The 24461-nt window shown below is 50.0% G+C and overlaps 1 protein-coding gene across 1 annotated transcript in view; it reads right to left on the reverse strand.

Moving 5' to 3' along the window:
* Window positions 1-18614: 18614 nt before the first annotated feature.
* GALNT8 (polypeptide N-acetylgalactosaminyltransferase 8) overlaps window positions 18615-24461 on the reverse strand; it is a 55815-nt gene continuing 49968 nt past the window's right edge. Inside the window, exons 9-11 of the mRNA XM_044990664.1 lie at window positions 22740-22835; window positions 21086-21253; window positions 18615-19133 (exon numbers count right to left, since the gene is read on the reverse strand). Coding sequence (XP_044846599.1) covers window positions 18975-19133; window positions 21086-21253; window positions 22740-22835 — 423 coding nt within the window. The 3' untranslated portion in view covers window positions 18615-18974. The remainder of the gene's footprint in view (window positions 19134-21085; window positions 21254-22739; window positions 22836-24461) is intronic.

Below are 24461 nucleotides of genomic sequence, written 5' to 3' on the forward strand. Positions count from 1 at the left end.
TATTTATCATACTTATATGGCCCTCACTACCATCTCAGAATCATTAATGTATTTATCCTGTCAATACCTCTATAAGATAGGGAAGGTGTGGTATCCTCATTGGACAGGTGGGGAACGGAGGCACAGGGAACTTAAGTGACATATGCACAGTCACACAGGAGGTCTGTGGCCGAGGAGAATTGAACCTGATTGCCCAAGATACTGTCCGTAACCACTCCTGAACCATCCTTCCTCTCTACATTGCACAGAAAGCTGGGCTCGTACTGTGTTTGCTTTGCAACTTTACAAGCTATATTTACTTGTGTCTAACACTTGCTCTGTCCTACCTCATGACCAAAGACACACATGCAAATCTTTCTGAAGTGCCTGGCTCTCCTCTGGGATCCTGCCCACAGCCAGGGCAATGCTTTTTATGTTGCCTCTGCAATGCTGGCTCTGCCCTGCTTCACGTGACCTGTGGCTAAGAAGCAAGACTGTCACTGGTTTCTAAGCAAGGAATGCTTACTGTTTCAGGTGACACCGTCATTTGATGATGTAGTCGTGTATTTCTCTGGCACTGTGTGGGCTGTTCTGGCCAATGGCAGGGAGAGCTCTGTGGAGAGATCATGAAGGAGAATTATGACAATCATATCTTGGGGGTCAAATTTTGGTTGCTCTCTTTTTACTGGAGATTCTACAGTTCCCTCCAGTGCAGGGCTCAGGGACTGGGAAGATCCCTGAGGTTGCTGGTGGATCAAGCCTGTTAGTCTCCAGAATCTGTATGTAAGAAGCCATCCTCTACCCCTTTGTACAGAGATCCAGTGCTAAAATTTACAGGAAGGGATCAGAAAGAGTTTCCTAAGGGATCAGAAAACTATTCATTTGTGCTTGTGCTCACATACGTTTTTAAACCTGTGAACATGCTGGTAATCCAGAAATGGGGGGAAATGGCCCATCCCCACGTGTGGGTGGAGAATGCTGACTCTTCTGCTTGGAGAACACTACAATTCCTGCCCAGTACTTCGCTTCTCCAAAGTCTCTCTCTGGCAATATGCTTACCTTGTTCGTGTTGCATGTGCATTTTCCTCTGCTGTCCTCAGCAGATAAATGAGAGGGTGTAGAGACCTGTGTGGTGACTGTCTAATCAAGTGTGAATTCACCACTTTCCTTTCCCATGAACAGGTACTAAAATTCCAATAGCTGACTTGATATCCCAAACTGAACAAGAGAGAGAGGCATCTGCTCCAGAATGATGGGCCCCTGCAGCTCCTCCCCAGAAGGCTCTGTCTCAGGCGGCCCAGACTCCAGTGTCCAAGGGGCCTTGGCAGCCTGCGTTCCTGAGCTCTATGGCTTGTTGAAAATTATGATTATAACAGGAACCCATGCAGGTCAGGAGTGAGTTAAAAAGAAAACCACAGTTAAAGCTGGAAGTAAAAAGGTGTGGTTCAATCTGGCCCTAGTAAAACTGGCTGAGGAGATCTCTGCCCTACTGATGTTAATTTTTAATGAACCTTTGAATGTTGGGGAAATTCAGAGGCCTGGAAGAGAGCTAGTGTCATGGTAATATGCAAAAAGGGGCAAGCAGCATGACTTGGGTAATTATGGGTAATGACCTGATATCAATCCTAGGAGAAAATGGAAAAACTGATGGGGGATTCAATTAGTAAAGAATTAAAGGATGGGAACATAATTAGTGCCAGTCAATATGGTTTTCTGCAAAATAGGTCCTGTTAAACAAACCAGATTTAATTCTTTGATTCGATTACAAGTTTGATGAAGGTGTGTCCATGTAATAAACTTTGAGTTTTATAATGCATTTGATTTAGTGCCACACCACATTCGGATTTGAAAAACTAGCACTGCAAAAAAAAATTAAGACACACATTACATGGATAAAAAACTGTCTGACAGCTCTCAAAAAAGGGCTGGTTTTGAGGGGGTATGACATTTTCATAGGTGATCTGGAAGTAATGGTGAAATCATTGATGCTAAAAGTTTACAGATGACAAAGATGGACACAGTCATAAATAATGTGAGGACAGGACAGTCAGACAGAGTGATCTGGATTGCTTTGTAAACTGGGCCCATTCAAACAAAGTGCATTTTTTATTGTAGCCAAATGCAAAGTTATCCATCTAGGAAGAAAGAACACAGGCCATACTTACAGATGGAGGACTTTGTCTTGGAAAGGAATGTCTTTGAAAAGGACTTGGGGATTGTGATGGATAATCAACTGAACATGAGCTCTCAGTGTGATGCTGTGGGTAAAAGGACATGCAATCCTTGGATGTATAAACAGGGGAGGTATGTGCAGGAATAGTGAGGCAAGTTTTACCTCCGTATTCAGCCTTGGTGAGGCCAGTACTGGGCTATTACACCTGGTTCTAGTGTCAGCATTTTAAAACGGGTGCTGAAAAATTGAAGAGGGTGAAGAAAAGGACCACAGAAATTAGTTTCAAGTTCTGGAGAAAATGTCTTACAGTGAAAGACTTAAAGAGCTCGATCTGTTTAGTTGACCAAAAAGAAGATCAAGAGGTGACTTGACTAGCGTGTATAAGCACCTTCACAGGAGGAAAATCCCAAGTACTAAAGGGCTCTCTAAACTACTAGAGAAAAGTAGAACAAGAACCAATGAAGCCAGACAAATTCAAATTAGAAAGAAGGTACAAAGTTTTAACAGTGAGGGTGATTGAACATTGGAACTAACTACTAAGGGAAGTTGGGGATGCTCCATCTCTTCATGTGTTCAGATCCAGACTGCATGCCTTTCTAGAAGATATGGTTTAGCCAAACAAGAGTGGACTCCACACAAAGGTACTTGGGTGAAATTTTATGGCCTATGACAGGAGGTCAGATTAGATGAAGTAATGGTCCTTCCTAGATTTAAAAAAAAAAAAAAATCAACCTCCTGCCCACCATTTTTTCACTTCATCCCTTTCCCTGCCTCCTTGAAGTCCTCCTGTTGCTTTGGGATTGGTTTTAACTTGTCATTTTCCATCTGTCCACATGATGTTCCCTGTTCTCCATGGTTGATGTTTTCTACTTCCCATTAACCTCTGACTTGTACTTTGTATGATCTGCCAAAGTTAATGAAAAAATCACTAGCTTTTAAAAAATTAAGAGGGAAATTTGCAATGTAGTCTACTTGTATCTCAAAATACCTTGTCAAGGTTTTGTGGTTCTACAACCTTCTTTTCCTACTTTGTTTAAAACAAAATTATCTTCCTGTTTGTAAGAAAGACCCTTTCTATCATGCATCGTGAAATCTGTCCGTAGGAATCATAATTCCTACGGCTGGAGCGTGGCTGGGACTGGACAGCTTCCTCTCCAAATGCCGATGAGGTCCAGCAGCTTGGCATTGCTCCAAGCGGGGGATCACCTGGTGCGTGGAGCAAGCGTGGCCACCTGGAATGATGTGCTGAGACCACTGCACTCATCACCAAGCAAACAGGAAGGAGACTTTCAAATTTGCAAAGGCATTTACGTGGTGGGGATGATGGTTGGTCACCTGAGGGCAGGGCAGTAGAGTTCAAACCGATGACCAGAGAGGCGAGAACAGGCATTGTGGGACACCACCCGGTGGCCAATCACAGTGCTGTAGTCGCCATGGTGTCTACACTGGCAACCCGGTGCTGTAGCCATGGCGCAGGAAGCTGTACACCTCATCGAGGTGGTTTTTTTTATAGTGCTACAACTGTGCAGTTTGTGGCTTGGCAGTGTGTACACCTCAGGAGTTACAATGCTCAAAGTGCTCAGAAACTTTCCAGTGTAGACGGGGCCTTATTTGTAACCTGATCCATAACTGAGCCTCATAGACACTAACAAAATATAAATAGGTGGTTACAAAAAATGATAAGTATGACTTTTAGAATAATGGAGCTCCCCCCACCCCCCCCCTTTTTTTTTTTTTAAAGATGGGAATTTAATGTGGTCTTGACAGTCCTAGGTAATTTTATCTGCAGAGCAATTGCATCATGGGAAGTGACTATGCAGACTCTCTCAGTCAATGTGCATCAGTCTTCACCTGGATGGCCAACTTTAGATGGAGGGCCTCGCTAGCAGTCTAGCAGGGAGTGCAACATTGGGCCGGCCAGCTTGTGCCAGTCATAAAACTGGGGGGCTGGAGAGGACTTTGAAAGATCATCTAGTCTATCTCCATCATGCTGAGGCAGTATTAGAACATCTCTGATCAATGTTTGTCTAGTAATAGGAATTCCACAACTTCCCTAGATGACCTGCTCCAGTTGGTTTCCTCATTCCAGACATTCTGGTCACATTTCCCATTCTACTCACAGACTTTATGTAGCCTCTAACAAGCAGCAGTGACCACATGTTGATGGATTTTTTTTTCTTCCTCTTAATGCTGTGTTGTGGCTTTGGTCTTCTTAGCTGTCAGATTGTTGCTGGCTCACCTGTAGAAATGTTGGCTTGAGGGTGTGATGAGAATAAAAGCAGAACCAAGAGTGCATAAGAAAACATAATGGTAAGAGAATAAGGCAAGTCTGTACTAAAACCTTTTACTATACCAGCAATGTTGGTTAGTAGCAATTCATTTACAACAACATTTCTATACCAGCAGAAGTCCTAGTGTAAATGCAGATTTACCAGCAAAAAAAATCTTTGCTGTACCTTTATAAAGTATGTCCACAGCATCAAGGTTTGCATTATAGCTATACTATCAAGCCTTTACTAATCTAGATTAGGCCTAAAAGTGCACAGCTCAATTCAGAGGCATTTGTACTCTTTCTACAGTCTCACTGAAGGTAGAAGATACACCTCTTTCATGGGCTTTTCCAGATTAATATATCAGCCACTGTCACCTCTCACTGGCTCAACACCTTCGTAAGCTGGGCTTGGTAGTGTCTTCAGCTTATGAAGATGCTATTTGCTATGTAGCAGGGTTGTAATTTGCACACATAGCACGGTGTAATTTATGGTTATATTGCTTTTGTAGTGGGAAATCCACACGTCTTTAACATTAGATTTTTAACTTTATTTTATTCAGTTCATTTTCTGAGATTCTTTGACTGCCATCAAGGTTTAATATTGAAGTCCTGTTTCAAATGAGTCTGTGGTATGCCCACAACCTGAATACTGTGTACAGATGTGGTCGCCCTATCTCAAAAAAAGATATATTGGAATTGGAAAAGGTTCAGAAAAGGGCTACAAAAATGATTAGGGGTATAGAACGGCTTCCATATGAGAAGAGATTAATAAGACTGGGACTTTTCAGCTTGGAAAAGAGGCAACTAAGGGGAGATATGATAGAGGTTTATAAAATCATGAGTGGTATAGAGAAAATAAATAAGGAAGTATTATTTACTCCTTCTCATAATACAAGAACAAAGGGCCATCAAATGAAATTAATAGGTAGCAGGTTTAAAACAAACACAAGAAAGTATTTTTTCATGCAACGCACAGTCAGTCTCTGTAACTCCTTACCAGAGGGTGTTGTGAAGGCCAATATTATAACGGGGTTCAAAAGGGAGCTAGATAGATTCATGGAAGAAGGGTCCATCAGTGGCTATTAGCCAGGATGGGCAGGAATGGTGTCCCTAGCCTCTGTTTGCCAGAAGCTGGGATTGGGTGACAGGACATGGATCACTTGATGATAACCTGTCTGTTCATTCCCTTTGGGACACCTGCCATTGGCCACTGTCAGAGGACAGGATACTGGGCTTGAAGGACCTTTGGTATGACCCAGTATGGCTGTTCTTATCTTCAAACAATCCTATTTCCTATACAAAAGTCTTTCAGCCCTTAAACTAGCCTTTTTGCAATTTAAGTGATTTAGTCTTTAAAGTTAAGTGGTCATCAAATACAGTAGTGCATTTTCTTCTTGGTAATCCTTGGAGAGGCTCATCTTGTCTTTCTGAGTTTGGCAAGGGCTTCCTGAAGCACTGCCAGATATTTACTTAGTTCCCCAATTAATATCAATATTTTTATATTCAAACGGCTTTTTATATTGTAACCGGTCATAGAATCAAATGACCTTGCTGTAATTGTACATTAAGCATCTTACTATTCTTCATGTAAAAATGGCATCAGGAACCTATTACATGGATGCTTGCATTTAGATACAAAACATTTACAACTAAATATCGCATAGGAAACTTATGCCACTATAAGCAGTTGAGAGACAACAAAGGTTTTCACATTTAAGAGAAAACATGAGTTAGAAGTAACCAATAGCTCCTGTAAAATGTTTCCCACCTATAAATGAAGATTTTAGAGTGCTTATAAAAGATCAGTTTCAAGAAGGCTATATATAAAATTCCTTGTAGGTTTAAAAAAAAAAAAGATTTTTTTTCTTGCAAAGAGATGGCATAAAGAGGCCCATTTTTATGACTGAATTTTTAGCTCTCATAACACGCCCTAAAGATCATTCTTCTTTGGAATATCTCAAATAAAGAATAGCCTTATAGTTTAAAAAGACTAAGATAATTTAACTATCTTACAGAGTTTGTGCTCTCGAGCTAAAGATCAGACCTGTACCAGGATGGCGTCTTGTACAAGGAGGATTCATCCTGTACTTCAATAAAGTGCTCTTATTGTTTGGTTTCCTTTTGATTGCATAGTTCCTAGATTTACAACCTACCAGGTCTCATACATTTACAACTTGCAGTTAAAGATTTCTATCAAACACTCTATACAAAGCATGAATCACAATAACTAACATTCATTTACATCTTTTAAAAGTAGTATAGAAGAAAATTAAAGCAAAATGGAAGTTGTAAAGCTACATTCCAGAGTCAGTAAACACACTTAGAAGTAATAAATATGGCTTTATGGTTATTCTCACATATTTGGTGCACGTCACTAGTTGACACAAAGCAGAGGTTCCTTGAACATTTTGTTTAATTGAATAAGCACCAAAGTCATAAGCATGTGAACTATCATGTTGTTCAAGCATCATGTATATAAAGTAACTGGTAAGTATCTGCTAAAACTCAGTAAAGGCAATCTAGTAGTAAGCTAACATTATTTTCGCATCTGTACTGAGATTTATCCCCTGCACCATAGAAATGGAAATCTGGTCACTGCTGCAGTATGGATGTGCTGAAATCTAATTTGTTGTACTGGGGCGATGGCATGGAGGCAATTCACCACTGGAACACCCCTGTGAGCCAGGACAAGACATTGCAAGGATTCTTCCACTCTAGCACCCCCTTTTGTCTGCCATTCTTGGCTACCTTACTATCCTTTTCTGCTCAGTTCTAGAATGCTGACTCCAGGCTGCTCCCCTGGACTACTCCCAGGCTTTGCAAGTTGCTCTTTGCTCCTTCTAATTGAGCACTACCTCCCAGGGGTTTCTCCCTGGAGGCCCTCTTCCCTAGCAGGTTCCACTGCCTCCCCTCCCAGAAACTTCCCTGCTTCCTACTGCAGGGCCTCCTGCAGGAGCCTAACCTGTTTCCTTTGGTTCCTATCACAGCTTCCCCTTGACATTGATTTCACAAGCCTTTTTAGTATGATATGCTAACACCTGACCTCATTAGCCCGATTCCCTCTGGCTGCAAGGCAGTTAATTATGGCACCGCTATAGCTGGGCCCATTTCTCCTTAAAGGGGCCAGTCACCCTGTGACCGTCGAGATGAGTGTTGAAACATGGTGCTATACAAACATGATTCCAGGCATATAAGCAGATCCACAAGCTTGTGTACCCTGGGAAAATTATCCGTTGCTGACAAGGGGATGCAACTGACCAGGATAACTGCAGAAAAGGCCAAACAGCATTCGGCAACTATGGTTCAACCAGATTTTAAACATGGTTTCTGATATGCTGAATGCACCTTGTCTTTGGATATGCTGGCAATTAAACCACATGCAGCATCAATTTAGTTGTCCCAAGTAACTTTTCCTCATGTAAAAGGTCTGGGCATCTGCCTACAGTCCTAGAACCATGTTTCCTTAGTGCAGACAAGATTTCAGGTTCAGGGAAAGTTGCTTTGCTGAATCTGTGAAGTACTTGTCTGATTGGCTGTTCACATGTGTGTGCCACTCTCAGTGATCTGTTCCCTGATTTTGTTTCCGGGCCAAGAATGTAAATTTTCCATAGTGCAGCTATCATTTCATACCTTTATCATTAAAATAAACTAACACCACCAGGGTAAGGGTGCTAAGGAGGTAAATGCAGTACGAACTCAAACTTGGCATGAACTAAAGATCCTGGCATTAAATGAAGATATTGATATAATAGTCATTAGGCATCTCAGAAATTTGGTGGAATGAGGATAATCTACGGAATGTGGTAATACCAGGGTACAAAACATATTGGAATGACAGCTTAGGTCATGCTGGTGAGGGAGTGGCTCTGTATGTGAAAGACAGCACAGAGTCAAATAAAGTAAAAATTTTAAATGACTCAAATTGTACCAGAGAACCTCTACGGATAGAATTTCCATGCTTGAACAATAAGAGTATAGCATTAGGCATATACTACTGACCACCTCACCAGGATGGTGACAGTGACTGTGAAATGCTCAGGGAAATTAGAGAGGTTACAAAAGCAGAAAACACAATAATAATGGGGGTATTCAACTATCCTCATATTGACTGGGTACACGTCACCTCAGGATGGGATGCAGAGATAAAATTTCTAGACACATTAAATGACTGCTTCTTGGAGCAGCTAATCCTGGAACCCTCAAGGAGAGAGGAAATTCTTGATTTAGTCCTAAGTGGAGCACAGAATCTGGTCCAAGAGGTGAATATAACTGAACCACTTGGTAATAGTGATCTTAATGTAATCAAATTTAACAACCTGGGGGGGAGGGGCGGAAATGCAAGAGAAACTCACCGTTGAAATTTAATTTTTACAGGTGTTCACAGCATTGAGCTGTCCATCTGACTCTCACCAACAAGTCCAATTAGCCTCAAATCAACCCTGTGTATCAGGGGTGAGGGAACATGGAATCAACTTATTTAAACAAATACATTTACTCATCACCATAACCAAAGAGAGGGGCAGGTAGCATGTGGCGAACAAACCTCTACTAAACTGTCCTTTACTGGAAATGCTTACTCGGTATTCCTGAAAAATTTACTGACAGGACAGTGTAGTGTTCGGCTTGTAAAACTGAAGAGAAAATGGGTATGAAGACCATGTAGGAAAATCCTGTTCCAAGAAATGCTTGGAAAACACCTACAATCCGGAGCAATCCATTGGTCAATTCCAAAGGCTAACAACATTTTCTGCTTCCGTTCTCAGAAGTATTTTTATGAGCCCCAAGGATAAGTCTTTTCTGACAGGGATGGTTTGGCAGTATCTACAGAACAGGGGTAACTCCTCTGGATGCAGGCAAATCACCCCAGCCTTCCCTTCAGTTTGGCTGCAGGCTTTTGACAAGGAGCTCCCAGAAGCCAACAAGTCACCACTCCATTGCATCACTAGTTAACAGATTAGATGAGTTGTGACAAAGTTCCTCCTCTACCTTGGTGGGTCCTGCGCTTATTGGCAGATTTGCTCGCCTCAGTGATCTTCCCCACAGTCTGGGTCAACTCCTCCTGTGTCTGATCAGGAGTTGGGAGGTTTGGGGGGAACCCAGGCCCACCCTCTACTCTGGGTTCCAGCCCAGGGCCCTGTGGATTGCAGCTGTCTATAGTGCCTCCTGTAACAGCTGCATGACAGCTACAACTCCCTGGGGCTACTTCCCCATGGCCTCCTCCAAACACCTTCTTTATCCTCACCACAGGACCTTCCTCCTGGTGTCTGATAACGCTTGTACTCCTTAGTCCTCCAGCAGCACACCCTTTCACTCCCAGCTCCTTGCGCCTCTTGCTCCCAGCTCCTCACACGCACTTCCTCTCCTCTGGCTCTCCCTTGCCTGACTGGAGTAAGCTCCTTTTTAAACCCAGGTGCCTTGATTAGCCTGCCTTGATTGGCTGCAGGTGTTCTAATCAGCCTGTCTGCCTTAATTGGTTCTAGCAGGTTCCTGATTATTCTAGTGCAGCCCCTGCTCTGGTCACTCAGGGAACAGAAAACTCTTTCTCCAGTGGCCAGAAGATCTCCCTTTGACTCCTCTGCTATAGAGGGTAGGAGGGGGAGGGATGGTGCTGTTCCTGTTCCCACTGGGCCCTCGCTGCTGCTGTTACTGCTCCAGCTGCTCCCCTGGCTGGGCTAGACACCACCACCCACCCCCTTTCTCTGCTATCTGTTTGCTGGCTGGCCAGTAGATTTCCCCCCATCCCCACCTCAGTTGCTGCTGTTACTCCATCTATGGCCCCTTGGGGGGGGCTGCTGGCCTGCTCCCCAGAGGAGGGGAGTGAGGGACCCCAGCTCCAGTCCTTGTTGCTGAGGACGCCACCACCTTCTGAGCAGGGTCCCTCCTGCCTGGCCACCAGACCACCACCTGGAGCTGCTGGAGCTGCTGTGTTTGCTACTGGGGACCTGCTGGAGCCCCAAGGAGGGGTAGGAGGAGGAGAGTGCTGCCTGCTGGTGGAGGACCACATAGGGACTCTGAAGACCACCGTGGAGGGGGCACTTGAGGACTGAGTATTTTTTCAAACTGTGCTCTTGTGGTGGGGGTTTGGACTGTGTCTGTTGGGACACCGGGGGTGTGGCGTGGAGCCTGCCCCCCGGTCCATCCGTGTCCCCCTTCGCCCCCACCACCATCGTTGCCCCCTCCACTACCCCCGCTGGCTGTTTTCCCTTCTGCCTCGGCCTCCTGCCTCTGGGACTGAGCTGTTCACCTGGCTTGCCACGCCCTTTTCTATCGTTTGGGCCTGCAGCAGCAGCAGCCAACCATTGACTTTTTGCACAAGTGCCCGTGGGCGCACCCCCCCACCCCTCCCCCTTGTCCGGGCCCCCTCTCCTTTGCCACATTTGTCTGCCCCACCCATTTCCCTCTGCGGCCCTGATTGTCCTGCCCCAGCCCTGCAGCTAGCCCCGTGGTCCCTCTGCCCCGTTCCTAGCTCGACCTTTCCCCCCCCAACCCTGTGATCCCCCAGCCCTGATTGGTCCCTCCCCTCGTGCGCCCATGCCCCCTCCCATGTGCTTGTGCCTTTCCCCCTTTTGAGTTTGCCCTTGTTCACTATACCCCCTATGTTGTTAGCCCCCCGATCTGCAACTAGAAGAGCCGGAATTCCCCTCTGGGTCGGTGGCCTGCCACCCTCCCGCCCCTGGGTCCTCGATTGCTCCCCACAACCCCTTTAGCCTTCCCTTTCTGGCACCCTCCTCCCCTGCCTGCAGCCTAGCGGGGAGGGATGGTCGCCTCCTCTCCTTCCCCTCCCCTCGCTGTTTGTCCCCCTCCCCACTCTCGTTATGGCGGGGGACGTGGCAGGGAGACCCCTCGCGATGCTCCCACCACCCCTCCTCCAGACACCCCCGTGTCCGTTCCCCAAGCCTCTACTTCGACCGCCGCTGCCGGTCTATCTGTCACCGCCCCCGCTGGGGCACTGGCAATGGCGAGTACTGGGGAGACGTCCGCTGCTGCCACGTCCCTCGCCCCTTCCGATTCGGGGGGAGCCCCCCCAGCCGGTGGGAAAGGTCGGGGTGGGAAGAAGGGTAAGGGCCCCGCTAAAAAGACCAAGCCCTCCATGGCGGGGACTATCCCCGCTGCCGTGGCCCTGCTACCGGCCGCAGCATCCCTCCCCGCTGTTCCCTCTACCAGCTCCATGGGTGTCCCTCCCCCAGCCCCCAGGGCATATGCCCAGGTGACGGCGGCCCCCCCTCCTGCCACTGCTCCTCCGACCGCTGCTTCCGCTACCATCTATAGTGGCGGGGGCCCCTTCCCCACCTTGACCAGGAAGCACGGCGTCCGTTGCCTCCTGGTGCCCGTCTCGCCCCACGTGGAGACCTACGTGCGGGCTTTGGCGAGTGTTGTGGGGCCCACGGCCATCGTGGCGGCCTCCAAAATGTACGGGAGGGTAGTTTTCTTCCTGGCATCGGAGGCCGCTGCCCAGGAGGCGGTAGAGACGGGTCTGGCGGTGGGGGGCGTGTTCGTCCCCCTGGAGCCGTTGGAAGACCTGGGGGTCCGCCTGATCCTGACCTCCGTCCCTCCCTTCCTGCCCAGTGCCACCCTGCTGCCCGCTCTTTCTGCCCTGGGGCGCCCTATCTCCGTCATCAGCCCTCTCCCGTTGGGCTGCAAGGACCCCGCCCTCCGTCATGTCCTCTCGTTCTGCCGGCAAGTGCAGCTTCAACTACCTCCGGCGGTACGTGACGGAGAGGCGCTCGAGGGGTCCTTTGTGGTCCCCTACCAGGGAGCCCGCTACCGGGTGCATTACTCAACGGGGGAGGCCCGGTGCTACCTCTGCCAGGCGATGGGGCACGTCCGGAGGGACTGCCCCTTGGCCCGGCACGGAGGATCATCCGGGACCCCCAAGCCCCGGCAAGACGATGGCCCTGTCACTGCCAGTGCCCCTGGCTGCCCAGCACCTGAAGCTGCCCCTCCTCCTTCTCGGTCCACCGCTGTGGAGGAGGGTGTGGTGGAGATAACGCCGGGTGTGGGAGAGGGCCTGCCCCAGGGAGACTCCTCCCTTGTTCCTGATGCCCCTCCATTGCCTTCCCGAGTCTCTGAGCCATCGCCCTTGCCCCCAGACCCGACCCCTGTTAGCCAGCCCCCGGATGATGCCATGGAGGGCTGGTCCTTAGTGCAGGGGAAGCGGGGCAAGCGGAAGGCTCGGGACCCGTTCCGTTCTTCGGATTCGGAAACCCCCCAGAAGAGCAGGAAGGGGGACACCAATGATGAGCCTTCCGCCTTGCCCCCTGACGATGCCCGTTTTGTGGTGCCGGCTGAGGACGACGTGGCAGCATTGGACAGTGACGCTGCCCCTCCTCCGGGGTCCCTTCCCGAGGAAGCCCCCGAGGGAGCCCCTCTTGCCCCCTTGCCATCCAAAGCCCCCGCGAGCGCTGCGGTAGGCGTCGCTTCAGGTGTTGGCGGGGAGGGCCCCGGGGTGGTGGACGGCAATCTCCCCTCCATCTATGAGGAGATCGAGGCCCTGGGTCTGACCCCGGTTACGCAGGGGGAGGACGACCTTTTGCCAGCGGGCCTCGATCTGTGTGACCTCACCTCGGTCCCCCTGTCCCCGGGTTCCCTTCTCCTGACTGCTGCTCCCGCCTCTGAGGGTCCCCTGGGGTCTTCCATCAGCCCGGCTGCAGGTGGCACCTCGCTGACTGCCGCCGAGCCCACTGAGGCGACGGCCGGTGCCCCGCTGTCCGGACCCGATTCCCCGGGGGTGTCCCTCTTGGGTGTGGGTCCAACCGACCTCCTTCCCGGACGGGGACCCCATTGTTGACTTTCCATCTCCGGATGCCGTGGCTGTCGTTCCAGCCGTTGTGGCTGCGCCCGGCGTCGTTGTGGGTCCCCTTCCCGCTCCCATGATCCCTGAGCTTGACCAAGAGGGGCAGCCTTCCTGCGGCCCAACTATTGAGGCTCAGGATCCTGCCTCTGCCCCTCTCCCCGATTCTCTTCCTGATCCCACCCCTACTCCTGACCCCTGCCCTATCTCTGATGCCAGCCCCACCCTTGTCCCCTCCGCCTCCCGTGATGCCATTGCCGGCCCTGGGGAAACCCCCCAGCGGGCGGCCTTAGTTGTTTATCCCTGCCCTGACCCATCAGGGGCTGCTGTTCTCCTTCCGCCGCCCCCTGTTGAACCGGGGAGCGGGGTGGGCCGCGTGGAGTCGGCCCATCAGACGCCACGTCGAGGATCTGCCCCCGGCCTGCCCACCTCGGTGGGCCACGGGGCTGTGACGGGGGCCCCGCTGGGGGATGGTCATCGATCCGTTACCCCGCCCCCCCATGCGCTGAGGGAGGAGCTGCGGGAGTTCCTTGAGGACGTCCGTGGCTCCCGTAACAAGGTCCAACTTGCGCTCCAGTGGTGGAGGGATTTCCATCTGATCCTCCAGGCCGCAAGGGCCCTCATGGGGGAGGGTAAGAGGACTGGGAAGCAGGCCGCCGCGGCCTACCGGCGGGTCCACCTCTTCCGTGACTCTCTACTCACCTACGGGGTTGGTCACGGATTGCTGCGCAGCCCAACGGAGGCCGTGGGCGTGTCTGCCGACGGGGATCCCCCCCAGCCCTCCTCATGGCGCCGATCATCTTTGCCACTTTGAATGCCCAGGGCTGTAGGATGGGTCTCCGCAGGAGCCAGGTACTCTCCTTCCTTTGGGACGGGGGGTACTCTGTGGTTTTCCTGCAGGAGACCCCTACGGATCCGGCCGCTGAAGCTAGCTGGCGGCTGGAGTGGGGGGACAGGGTCTACTTTAGCCACCTCTCGGTTCGCTCGGCAGGAGTGGTGACCCTGTTCTCCCCCGACCTATGGCCCGAGGTGCTGGGGGTCGCCAAGGCTGTGCCGGGCCACCTGCTGCACCTCCGGGTCTGCATGGAGGGGCTTGTGGTTAATCTCGTCAACGTCTACGCCCCGACATCGGGCCCAGAGAGGTTGCGTTTTTATCAGCAGGTGTCCGCCTTCCTCGGCTCCCTGGATCCTCGTGAGTGCCTGGTCCTGGGCGGGGACTTTACCACCACCCTCGAGGAACGGGACCGCTCGGGGACTGAGCAGTGCCCGGCCACCGCGGACGTCCTCCAGGAGATTGTCGAACGCCACTCCCTGGTGGACGTCTGGCGCGACCACCACCCGGACGACGTCTCGACGTTCACCTTCGTCCGGATGGAGGCCCATCGGTCGCGCCACTCCCGGCTGGACCACATTTACCTGTCACGTTTCCACCTTTCACGAGCCCACTCCTCCAGCGTTCGGCCGGCTCCCTTTTTGGATCACCACCTTGCCACCGTGACGGCCTCTCTCTGTGCGGAGAGGCCGGGGCCAGCCTATTGGCACTTTAATAATAGTTTGCTGGAGGACGCGGGCTTCATGGCGTCCTTCCGGGAGTTCTGGCTGGCCTGGCGAGGGCAGAGGCGCGCCTTTCCCTCGGCGGCGGTGGTGAGACCTGGGGAAGGTGCGCGCCCGGCTCTTCTGCCGCGACTACACCCAGGGCACCAGCCGACGGAGGGATGTGGCGATAGAGCAGTTGGAACGGGCGGTCTTGGAGCTAGAGAGGCGTCCGGCCGCCAGCCCCGAGGATCCATCCGTCTGCGGAGCGTGCCGGGAGAAGCGGGAGGAGCTCCGGGTCCTCAAGGATCATCGAGCCCAGGGTGCCTTTGTTCAATCCCGCATCCGCCTCCTTTGGGAGATGGATCACGGCTCCCGCTTCTTCTACACCCTGGAGAAAAGGAGGGGGGCCAAAAAGCACGTCACCTGCCTCCTGACGGAGGACGGCACCCCCCTCACGGATCCGGCGGAGATCTGCGGGAGGGCCAGGGCCTTCTACGCGGCTCTTTTCTCCCCGGATCCGACCGATCCTAACGCTTGCAAAGTGCTCTGGGACGGACTCCCGACGGTCAGCGCGGGTGACCGGGACCGGCTGGAGCTTCCTCTCACTCTGTCCGAGTTCTCGGAAGCCCTCCGTCGCATGCCCACCAATAAATCTCTGGGCATGGATGGGCTGACCGTGGAGTTCTACCGCGTGTTCTAGGACATCCTCGGCCCAGACCTAGTCACCATCTGGGCCGAGTCTTTGCGGAGCGGGGTCCTCCCTCTCTCGTGCAGGCGAGCCATGCTCGCCTTACTACCGAAGAGGGGGGACCTCCGCGATTTACGGAATTGGCGTCCCGTCTCGCTCCTCAGCACGGACTACAAAATCGTTGCCAAGGCCATCTCGATGCGGCTAGGGTCCGTGCTGGCGGACGTGGTCCACCCAGACCAGACCTACACCGTCCCGGGCCGCACAATCTTTGATAACCTGTATCTGGTCCGGGACCTTCTGGAATTAGGGTGTAGGGATGGTCTGTCGTTCGCCCTCTTGTCCCTGGAACAGGAGAAAGCGTTCGACAGGGTGGACCACGGGTATCTCCTGGGCACTCTGCAAGCGTTTGGCTTCAGACCCCAGTTTGTGGGTTTTCTCCAGGTGCTGTACGCTTCCGCGGAGTGTCTGGTCAGGCTCAACTGGACCCTGACCGAGCCGGTCAGCTTTGGGCGAGGAGTACGGCAGGGGTGTCCCCTCTCGGGTCAGCTGTACGCTCTGGCGATCGAGCCCTTCCTCTGTCTCCTCCGTCAGAGGCTGACAGGGTTGGTGCTTCGGGAGCCGGAGCTGTGACTGATCCTGTCGGCATATGCCGACAATGTGCTCCTCGTGGTCCAGGACCCAGGCGACTTGGCGCGGGTGGAGGCTTGCCAGGCCATTTACTCGGCGGCCTCCTCTGCCCGGGTCAACTGGGTCAAGAGCCATCTGGTGGAGCATGGGTCCGCTGCTCTATCTCGGCGTTTACCTTTCTGCCACGCATCCATCTCTGCCGGAGAACTGGCACGGTTTAGAGGGCAAGGTGACGGAGCAGCTCCGGAAATGGACAGGACTACTCCGGTGCCTCTCTCTCCGAGGGAGGGCGCTGGTGCTGAATCAACTAGTCCTGTCCATGCTCTGGTACTGGCTCAACACCCTGGTCCTGGCCCCGGATTTCCTGGCCAACCTCCGGATGGCGGTTCTGGAGTTCTTTTGGCCAGGAACGCACTGGGTCTCTGCAGGGGTCCTCCACCTGCCCCTGGAGGAGTGGGGGCAGGGCCTGAAGTGCCTGTGCACTCAGGTCCACGTCTTCCACCTCCAGGCCCTCCAGAGGCTCCTGTATGGTGCTGGTAGTCCGGCGTGGAGCGTATTGGTGCACGCCTTCCTCCGCCGCTTCCGAGGGCTCCGATACGACCAGCAGCTCTTTTATCTCCATCTGAGAGGTCTTCCGCGAGACCTCTCCGGGCTGCCGGTCTTCCACCGAGACCTCCTCCGGACCTGGAAGCTCTTTTCTACGACCAGGTCTGTGGCGGCCACCGTGGGGGTTGATCTCCTCGCGGAGCCCCTGCTCCACAACCCCCAGCTTCGTGTGCAGGTGGCGGAGTCCCCCGCGGTGCGCCAGAGGCTTGTCTTGGCAGGAGTCACCAGGGTCAGAGACCTCCTGGACTACGACCGGGGAGACTGGCTGGATCCCCTGACGCTCACTCAGCGCGTACTTCAGGAGGTGAAGGCTGCTTTACTGCCCGCTGCTCGGGCCTACCTCGACCGGGTCCTGTGAGAGGGCACGCCCCGCCCACCTTCCACCCCGGGCCCCATGGACCTTTTTATCGGGCCCCTGCCCCGTGGACCCAATCGACCCCCTTGCCCTTTCATTGCGAGCTGGCTGCCCGATCTGCAGCCGGTTCTGTTCCAGAACGCGCCAAGAAAACATCTGTACACGCTCATGCTCCACACTCTTCACTACCTCACCCTCGCGTCCCGCCCCGATATCAAATGGCGGGACCTCCTGCCACCTCTGGAGGGTGAGGAGCCCCGGTGGGCCAGCTTGTATTCTGCCCTGGTCCCGAGGCCTGCCGGGGATGTCAGTTGGCGGCTCCTTCACGGGGCCGTGAGCACGGGCGTGTACTTGGCGTGGTTTACCCCTGTCCCCAACACCTGCCCTTTTTGCGGCGTGAAGGAGACCCTGGCGCACATTTATTTAGAGTGCACCAGGTTGCATCCCCTGTTCCGGCTCCTCTTGGATCTCCTATTGCATTTTTGGTTGCACTTTTTCCCTCACCTGTTTATCTATGCACTCCCCATCCATGGCCCCACAAAGTCGCGGGATCTCCTTATCAACCTCCTCTTGGCCCTGGCCAAACTAGCCATCTATAAAACCAGGGAGAGGAGGTTGGCCGACGGGATTTCCTGTGACTGTGGGGCCTATTTCCGCTCCTCTGTCCATTCACGCATCCGGGCAGAGTTCCTCTGGGCGGCATCCACTGGCTCCCTTGACGCCTTTGAGGAGCAGTGGGCGTTGTCTGGGGTTCTCTGCTCGGTGTCCCCATCAGGTTCCCTTCGTTTAGCCCTATGACCTCACTCCCAATCCTGTTTTTTTCATTGGTTGTCCCACGTAATTAGTTAGTATCCCAGACCTGTGGATCTTCCCCTTAGGCTGGGGGGAGGTCCTTTAGCAGTGGGCGGGCTTTGCCCGCCCACTTCCTGGATACTAATAGGACCAGACTCCTGTACCCCACTGGCCTGGGTCTGTCACAGAGTGTATAAAGGTCAAGCTGAAAGCAGGGTGATTTCCCATCCACTGAAGCTCCCCTGAATATAAAAGACAGGGTACAGATATTGTGTATAGGTCTCAACCAAGATCTTAAAAAATAAGAGGCCAGTGCAAGTATTTTATTGATTTCAATGGGCGCTCAACATTTTTGAAAATCAGGCCACTTATTTAGAAGGCTCACAAGGTTAAAACACACACACACACACACACCAACAAAAAACCTTGGTTCTGATTTTGAGAGGTACTGAACACCCAGCTTTCCAAGTGAAGTCAATGGGAGCTGTAGGTCCTGGTCACCTCTGAATAACACATCCTTTATAACAGTGGTTCTCAAACTTTTATACTGCTGATCCCTTTCACATAGCAAACCTCTGAGTGCGACCCCTCCTTTTAAATTAAAAACATTTTTTTATATATTTAATAACATTATAAATGCTGGCTGCAAAGCGGGGTTTGTGGTGGAGGCTGACAGCTTGCGACCCCCCCACATAAGAACCTTGCAACCCCCAGTTTGAGAACCCCTGCTTTATAATATCTCTGTTTACATTTACTTAGTTTCCCTTCTACCACAGAATCTTTAATCTCCCATCCGAGTGATCTACATAAGATCAATTTTCTTTCATCCAGTCTTTGGTTCCAGTTTGTCCTCACTGACTGCCAACTTAAACACACACAACGATAACTAACTACCTATGGTACATGTGTCCATCACCCTCCTATTTATGTGCCCATATCCTCCCATAATTCAGAGCATACATTCCTCCATACCAATAATGTGCTCCCCAAAATGTTATAGAGTCTACCTGAGATAATCTCCATTGTGTAATGTCCTAGCAACAGAAGTCTTGCTCCTCTTTGGAAACTTCTGAAGATATGTTTTCCTGGTGATCCCAATTTTCCCACTTCCCAGAATCAATGCCAAGTCATCTGTTGGTTGAGATAAATAAGCTATCTCAGAGCACTTCTCTTGCCCCAATCCTTAACTGTGTGTTGAACATTCCATTTTTGTCCAGTGCAGTTCTGCATTACAAGTCTGTAAGGCGAAGATGGATTGTCCTTTACAATTTCGAGGCATCTCTTAGTTTTCTTGTTCATCACGGATGAGCCCTGCAAAACGAAAGAAGCATGAGACAAGCTGCAGTCTGCACTTCAGAACTGAGTGCCCAGGCAATAAACAATTCTCTTGATTTCTGTGGTATGTCAGGTCAGTGAAAATGTTGTCTGCACACAGACAGAATACATTTTTGTCACTGCATCTAGCTTGACTGTGGTCATAGGTAGGAAAGAAAGTTTCTCGGTTTGACTGAGTGAACCAAACTGCAGCTTCAGAAGGTGGAAAGTTATTACTCTGGAGTGAAGTTAGCATCAGCCTGCCAGCTAGTAATAAATTAGTAACAGAAAGAACACTCTGGTCTCATTTCAGTTGTTGGATTAGTGTGCAGGTGCTGCGTGGGGTCCGTGGCCTGTTCTATACAGGAGGTCAAATTAGATGATCTAGGCGCCCTTCTGGGTTTTAAAATCTATGACTCTGTAAGTCGGCAAAGAAAAGGACAAACCAGTGAGACACAGCAGAATGATAAAGTTATTCAAATATTCAAAGACTAGACAATATTTACAGATGTGATCCCTATAAATTAATCAGAAATACAAAAACAAGTCTTTTCTGGTAAACAGAAGAGTCTCCATATGTACTGACAAAGAGAGATCAGTAAGTTACAGGGAAACCTGTAAAGCCTATTCAAATACAGTTACCTTCTTTACAGTTCAAATAAATCATAGGATAGGTCTTTTGGCTGGCACTAATGCACATGTTGCACAAGGACAACCCTAACATCAAAGGGAACTCACTCAAGGCAGGTGGTTTTTCCCAAGTCAATACTAGAATGTGAAATGTTTTGTGTAGGGTGGGGTAATTTAAAGAGGTGAAATCATAGTGATAACAATACGCTGCCAAAGCTTTACACTTTAATATAGCTTTCCTTTTAAATACGGTTGGTCCACCCAGCTTCAATGGGCCCCACTACAAAACTGCATAGCCTTATATATGACTTATATGAATTATAGGTTTGCTTTTAAGATGGATTGACAGCCTTTCAAAGGTATCTGTTCTCTACTTTAAATTGTCTCCAGACATGTGGCCCCAAGCCAGATTAAGGACAAAAGAAATCTGTCAGAACCCCACCCTTCACGCCAAATCAGTAATATTTCTGGAGGTGGGTGATCCACAATGTTTCAAAACATTTTGCCCTGGGGGCAGGCTAACTTGGGCGGGAGGGGAGGGGAAAGAGGATGGCAACTAGGGGATACTTGTTTGAGAACTCTGGGGAGCAGAGCCAGGCTTGCCTGAGTTATGACTGGCCTCAATTCTCTCTGCCAAGAACCTGTCAAACTTGACACCATGCTCTTCTCTCTCTCCCAGTCTATGTTTTTATACCACCCAACCCCAGTAGTATCCGAGTATCTTAGACCAGATCCCAAAGAAGCAGAGGGAGGCCCTGTGCCCAGACCTTGAGTCAGTCTATCTAATGATTTGATGCCAGCTATCACTGCGGTGTTTAAGTACTGCACAAAATTAAGGAACTCAAATCTCAAATCGAAAGGTATTTTTCTGGGACAGAGGAGTATGGCTTTGTTTGGGTCAGGCTGTTTTGCCTTTGTAAAGATTGTCTGTCCTGGGTGAAGGCTTTATCAGATCACTTTCTACTGAACAGACGTCAGCCCACTCTGATCTCTTCTGACAAGTAGTTCCACAGCCAAGCTGCCGAGAATGGCCTGATCCCAGTGCATGATGGTCAGAATCCGTGTTGTTGCTAAGGACGCTGGGTGGTTGTTGGGAGAATGGAGGATAAAATGGAATTTGAGGTATCCAGGTCCTGATCCATTAGGTGTGGAGCACCTGCTGTTCCCAATGACATCAGCTTGGTTCCTTGAATTGCATGTGCAAATCCTACAGCTGGGGCTTCCCCATATGAAAATTTGTCCTCGTGTGTGTAAAGCATTTTAGGCTCTTTCAGGATGAAAGATGCCATTGCAATGTAGGGACATGGAAATTCACCTACCTGATTAAAATCCCAATGCATGTTCAGTCCCTTTTTCACAGCCTCATTACATTGCTCTATAAATGGCAGGTCTCCTGTACCAGGATCAGTTAGGCACCGATCTACTGTGTTCTGTCGAGATCGTAGGCCTCCTATATACATTTCTCCAGTGCTGAGATAAAACAAGTGCTGAAAGGGAATGTTACATTGGAGTAGGTGAGCTAGGACACTGACGAAATCCCAGAGGAGGATACCAGACATTTGTGAAACTGACTAACATTAGATACATGGGGCCAAATTCACTGATATCATTGAAGGTAAACCAGGATGAATTTGACCCACTAGAGTTATGACATCAGTCTTGTTCTCCTCTGTTCATAGAAAGCAGGTAGATCATTGTGGTGGAACTGTAATCAGTAGTGTCTGTCCTAGTGACAGAACAAGGAGTGAAGAGTGAGGAGTTCAGTCTGAATCCCATTCAATCCTTCACCTCTCTGCTGGAGCCACCACCGACAAGAACAATGATTGTCAATGTGTGTGTGGGGAAGGGAGGTGGTGAGGTCACCTCCCCATAAAAATGGAACTGACTTAATGTCCTTAGACCATGATGGAATCTGCCCTGGCCTGCAATGAGCAGAAGGTCAGACTAGATGAGCATGATGGTCCCTTCTGACCTTAAAGCAAGAGTGGGCAAACTACAGCCCGGGGGCTGCATCTGGCCCTTCACACATTTTAATCCAGCCCTCGAGCTTCCGCTGGGGAGTGGGGTCCAGGACTTGCGCTACTCTGGCGCTCCAGCCAGGGAGTGGGGTCAGGGGTTGGCCCTGCTCCGCGTGTTCCAGGGGTCTGCATGGCTCCCGGAAGCAGCGGCATGTCCCGCCTCCGGCTCCTACAGCCAAGGTGCTCCACATGCAAACCTTGCCCCAAATGCCACCCCCGCACCTCCCATTGGTCGGGAACCATGGCCAATGGTAGCTGCAGGGGCAGTGCCTGTGGACAGGATAGGGCACAGAGCCACCTGGTCACACCTTCACATAGGAACCGGAAAGGGGACATGCCTCTGTTTCTGGGAGCTGCTTGAGGTAAGCCCCACCTGGAGCCTGCACCCTGACCCCCTTCCATGCCCCAACCCCCTGCCCCAGCCCTGATCCCCTTCCATCCTCCAAACCCCTCAGTAACAGCCTGGAGCACCCTCCTGCACCTCCAACCCCTCATCCCCAGCCCCACCGCAGAACCTGCACCCCTAGCTGGAGCTCTCACCCCCCCCCACCACACCCCAACTCCCTGCTGCAGCCCAGAGCTCCCTCCCACACCCTGAACTCCTCATCTCTGTCCCCACCACAGAGCCCACACCCCCACCAGAGCCCTCACCCCCTCCCACACTCCAACCCCCAATTTTGTGAGCATTCATGGTCCGCCATACAATTTCCATACCCAGATGTGGCCCCTTGCGCCAAAAAGTTTGCCCGCTCCTACCTTAAAGTTTATGAGACTACTGCCATTCATTTTTGGTTTGGGATTGTATTTGTTTACTTACAAAATAAAATGTAGTCTTCCCTGCATGACAGCACATGAAGAACAATTTTCAGGAGTCTATTTAATTGTCTAGCAAAGGATCCAAAGCAGTGGCTAATAAAAGATTTCTGGTTGCAGTTAAATAGCTTGCTTGTAATACCTGTGGTGAGTAAGCATGACAGCCATACATTATTGGAGTGTTTCCAGGGACAGGGCCTTGATCTATGCAGATGTTCTCATTCAGAGTGTTTTTCATCTACCGAAATAAAACAGGCATATTAATGCATGGAATAACTACCACATCTTCCTGTTCCCACCACTGTTTTAGTAAACTCTGCTGAGAGCTATGCTGGTTTGCAGTTTTGCTTCAGACTCTGAAGTAACAGGAGAACACAGGATGGATTTAGAAGAAGAAACTGCAAAACAGCTTTTCAGAGCTGATTTCATCCCAGAAAACATGAGAAGCAAATCTAAAGGCTTTTCTAGTATCTATACATCAGAGAAACAATGGAGCTTGGTCTACACTACAAAAATTACATCCACTGGCCAACATAGCTATGCCAACAAACCCCCCCGTGTAGACACAGCTATGCTGACAAAGAGTGCTTCGCTTAGCTAATGTCATTGAGGGAAGTTTTCAGAGTAGCAGCCGTGTTAGTCTGTATCCGCAAAAAGAACAGGAGTCACAAGGTGCCACAAGTACTCCTGTTCTTATTGAGGGAAGTGTTTCACATACACTTGCAGAAGAACTCATTCTATTAACATATGGTGCATCTCCACTAGGGGTTCCGGCAAAGGCTCTATAGTGTAGACAACTCCTCAGCCTGCTATAACACAATTGTTCACTGACACAGTATAATCATAGAGCAGTCCCATATAAACCACATCACTCCATGCAGCACCAATAGAAAAGGCTGGATTTTTTCACCTGAAACATTTTGGAAATGTCTTTTTGACCAAAACAAAAATATTTCATTTGATTGAATTTTTAAAAACAATTGTGTTCTGTTTCATTGTGCGCAAAACAAAGGTTTGCATGCATCTGAGTTTGCACTTGGCTCAACCTGCACAGTTGAGTTTGCACATGGCACAATCTGTGTGTGCCCAATTCAGCCAGAGGAGGTCTGGCAATGTGGTCCACTGTTTTTAGATTGACAATTGTTTCTTTCACATTCTGTATATTTTACTCTTCTTTAGCTATAGTTTTCCCCACTATCACGACATTAATGATTATTGTTCCAGTCCAAATTAAAAAAGCAACTTAACAACTCTGAAATGAGTGACCAGAAGATACTGTCCTCCCTTGATTTATAGCTGTACAGCAGGTAATGATTATTTTGTTGGACTTTTAATTTCTGTGATGCATCTGCATAATAGTCTATTGAACATTGCAGACAACTATAGGGAGAGATTTCATCCAATGTTGTTCCCTGCTCTATGAGTACTGTTATGTTGCACAAAAATGTATCTAAATACCTTCCTATGCTATTTTATGCTTATGTCTTTAGACAATGGGAACAGTTTAGATATGCAATAGATACAGAAAGTTTTACAAAAAGACGACACTCACTTGAAATGTCTCTAAAACCTCTAGTAAAACATACCTGAATATGACCAATTTCCAAGAGCAACCCAAGTTAGACTGATCAGGAACACAGAAGAAATTGCCTTCAACAACCTCCATAATATTGGAGAGATCTAATTATTGCATCTGTTCAAAGAATATCAGGGTTGGAAGGGACCTTAGGAGGTCATCTAGTCCAACCCCCTGCTCAAAGCAGTACCAATTCCCAGATTTTTACCCCAGTTCCCCAAGTGGCTCCCTCAAGGATTGAACTCACAACCCTGGGTTTAGCAGGCCAATGCTCAAACCACTGAACTA

The sequence above is a fragment of the Mauremys mutica genome, chromosome 1 (genome assembly GCF_020497125.1).
Source record: "Mauremys mutica isolate MM-2020 ecotype Southern chromosome 1, ASM2049712v1, whole genome shotgun sequence".
Classification (NCBI taxonomy): Eukaryota; Metazoa; Chordata; order Testudines; family Geoemydidae; genus Mauremys; species Mauremys mutica.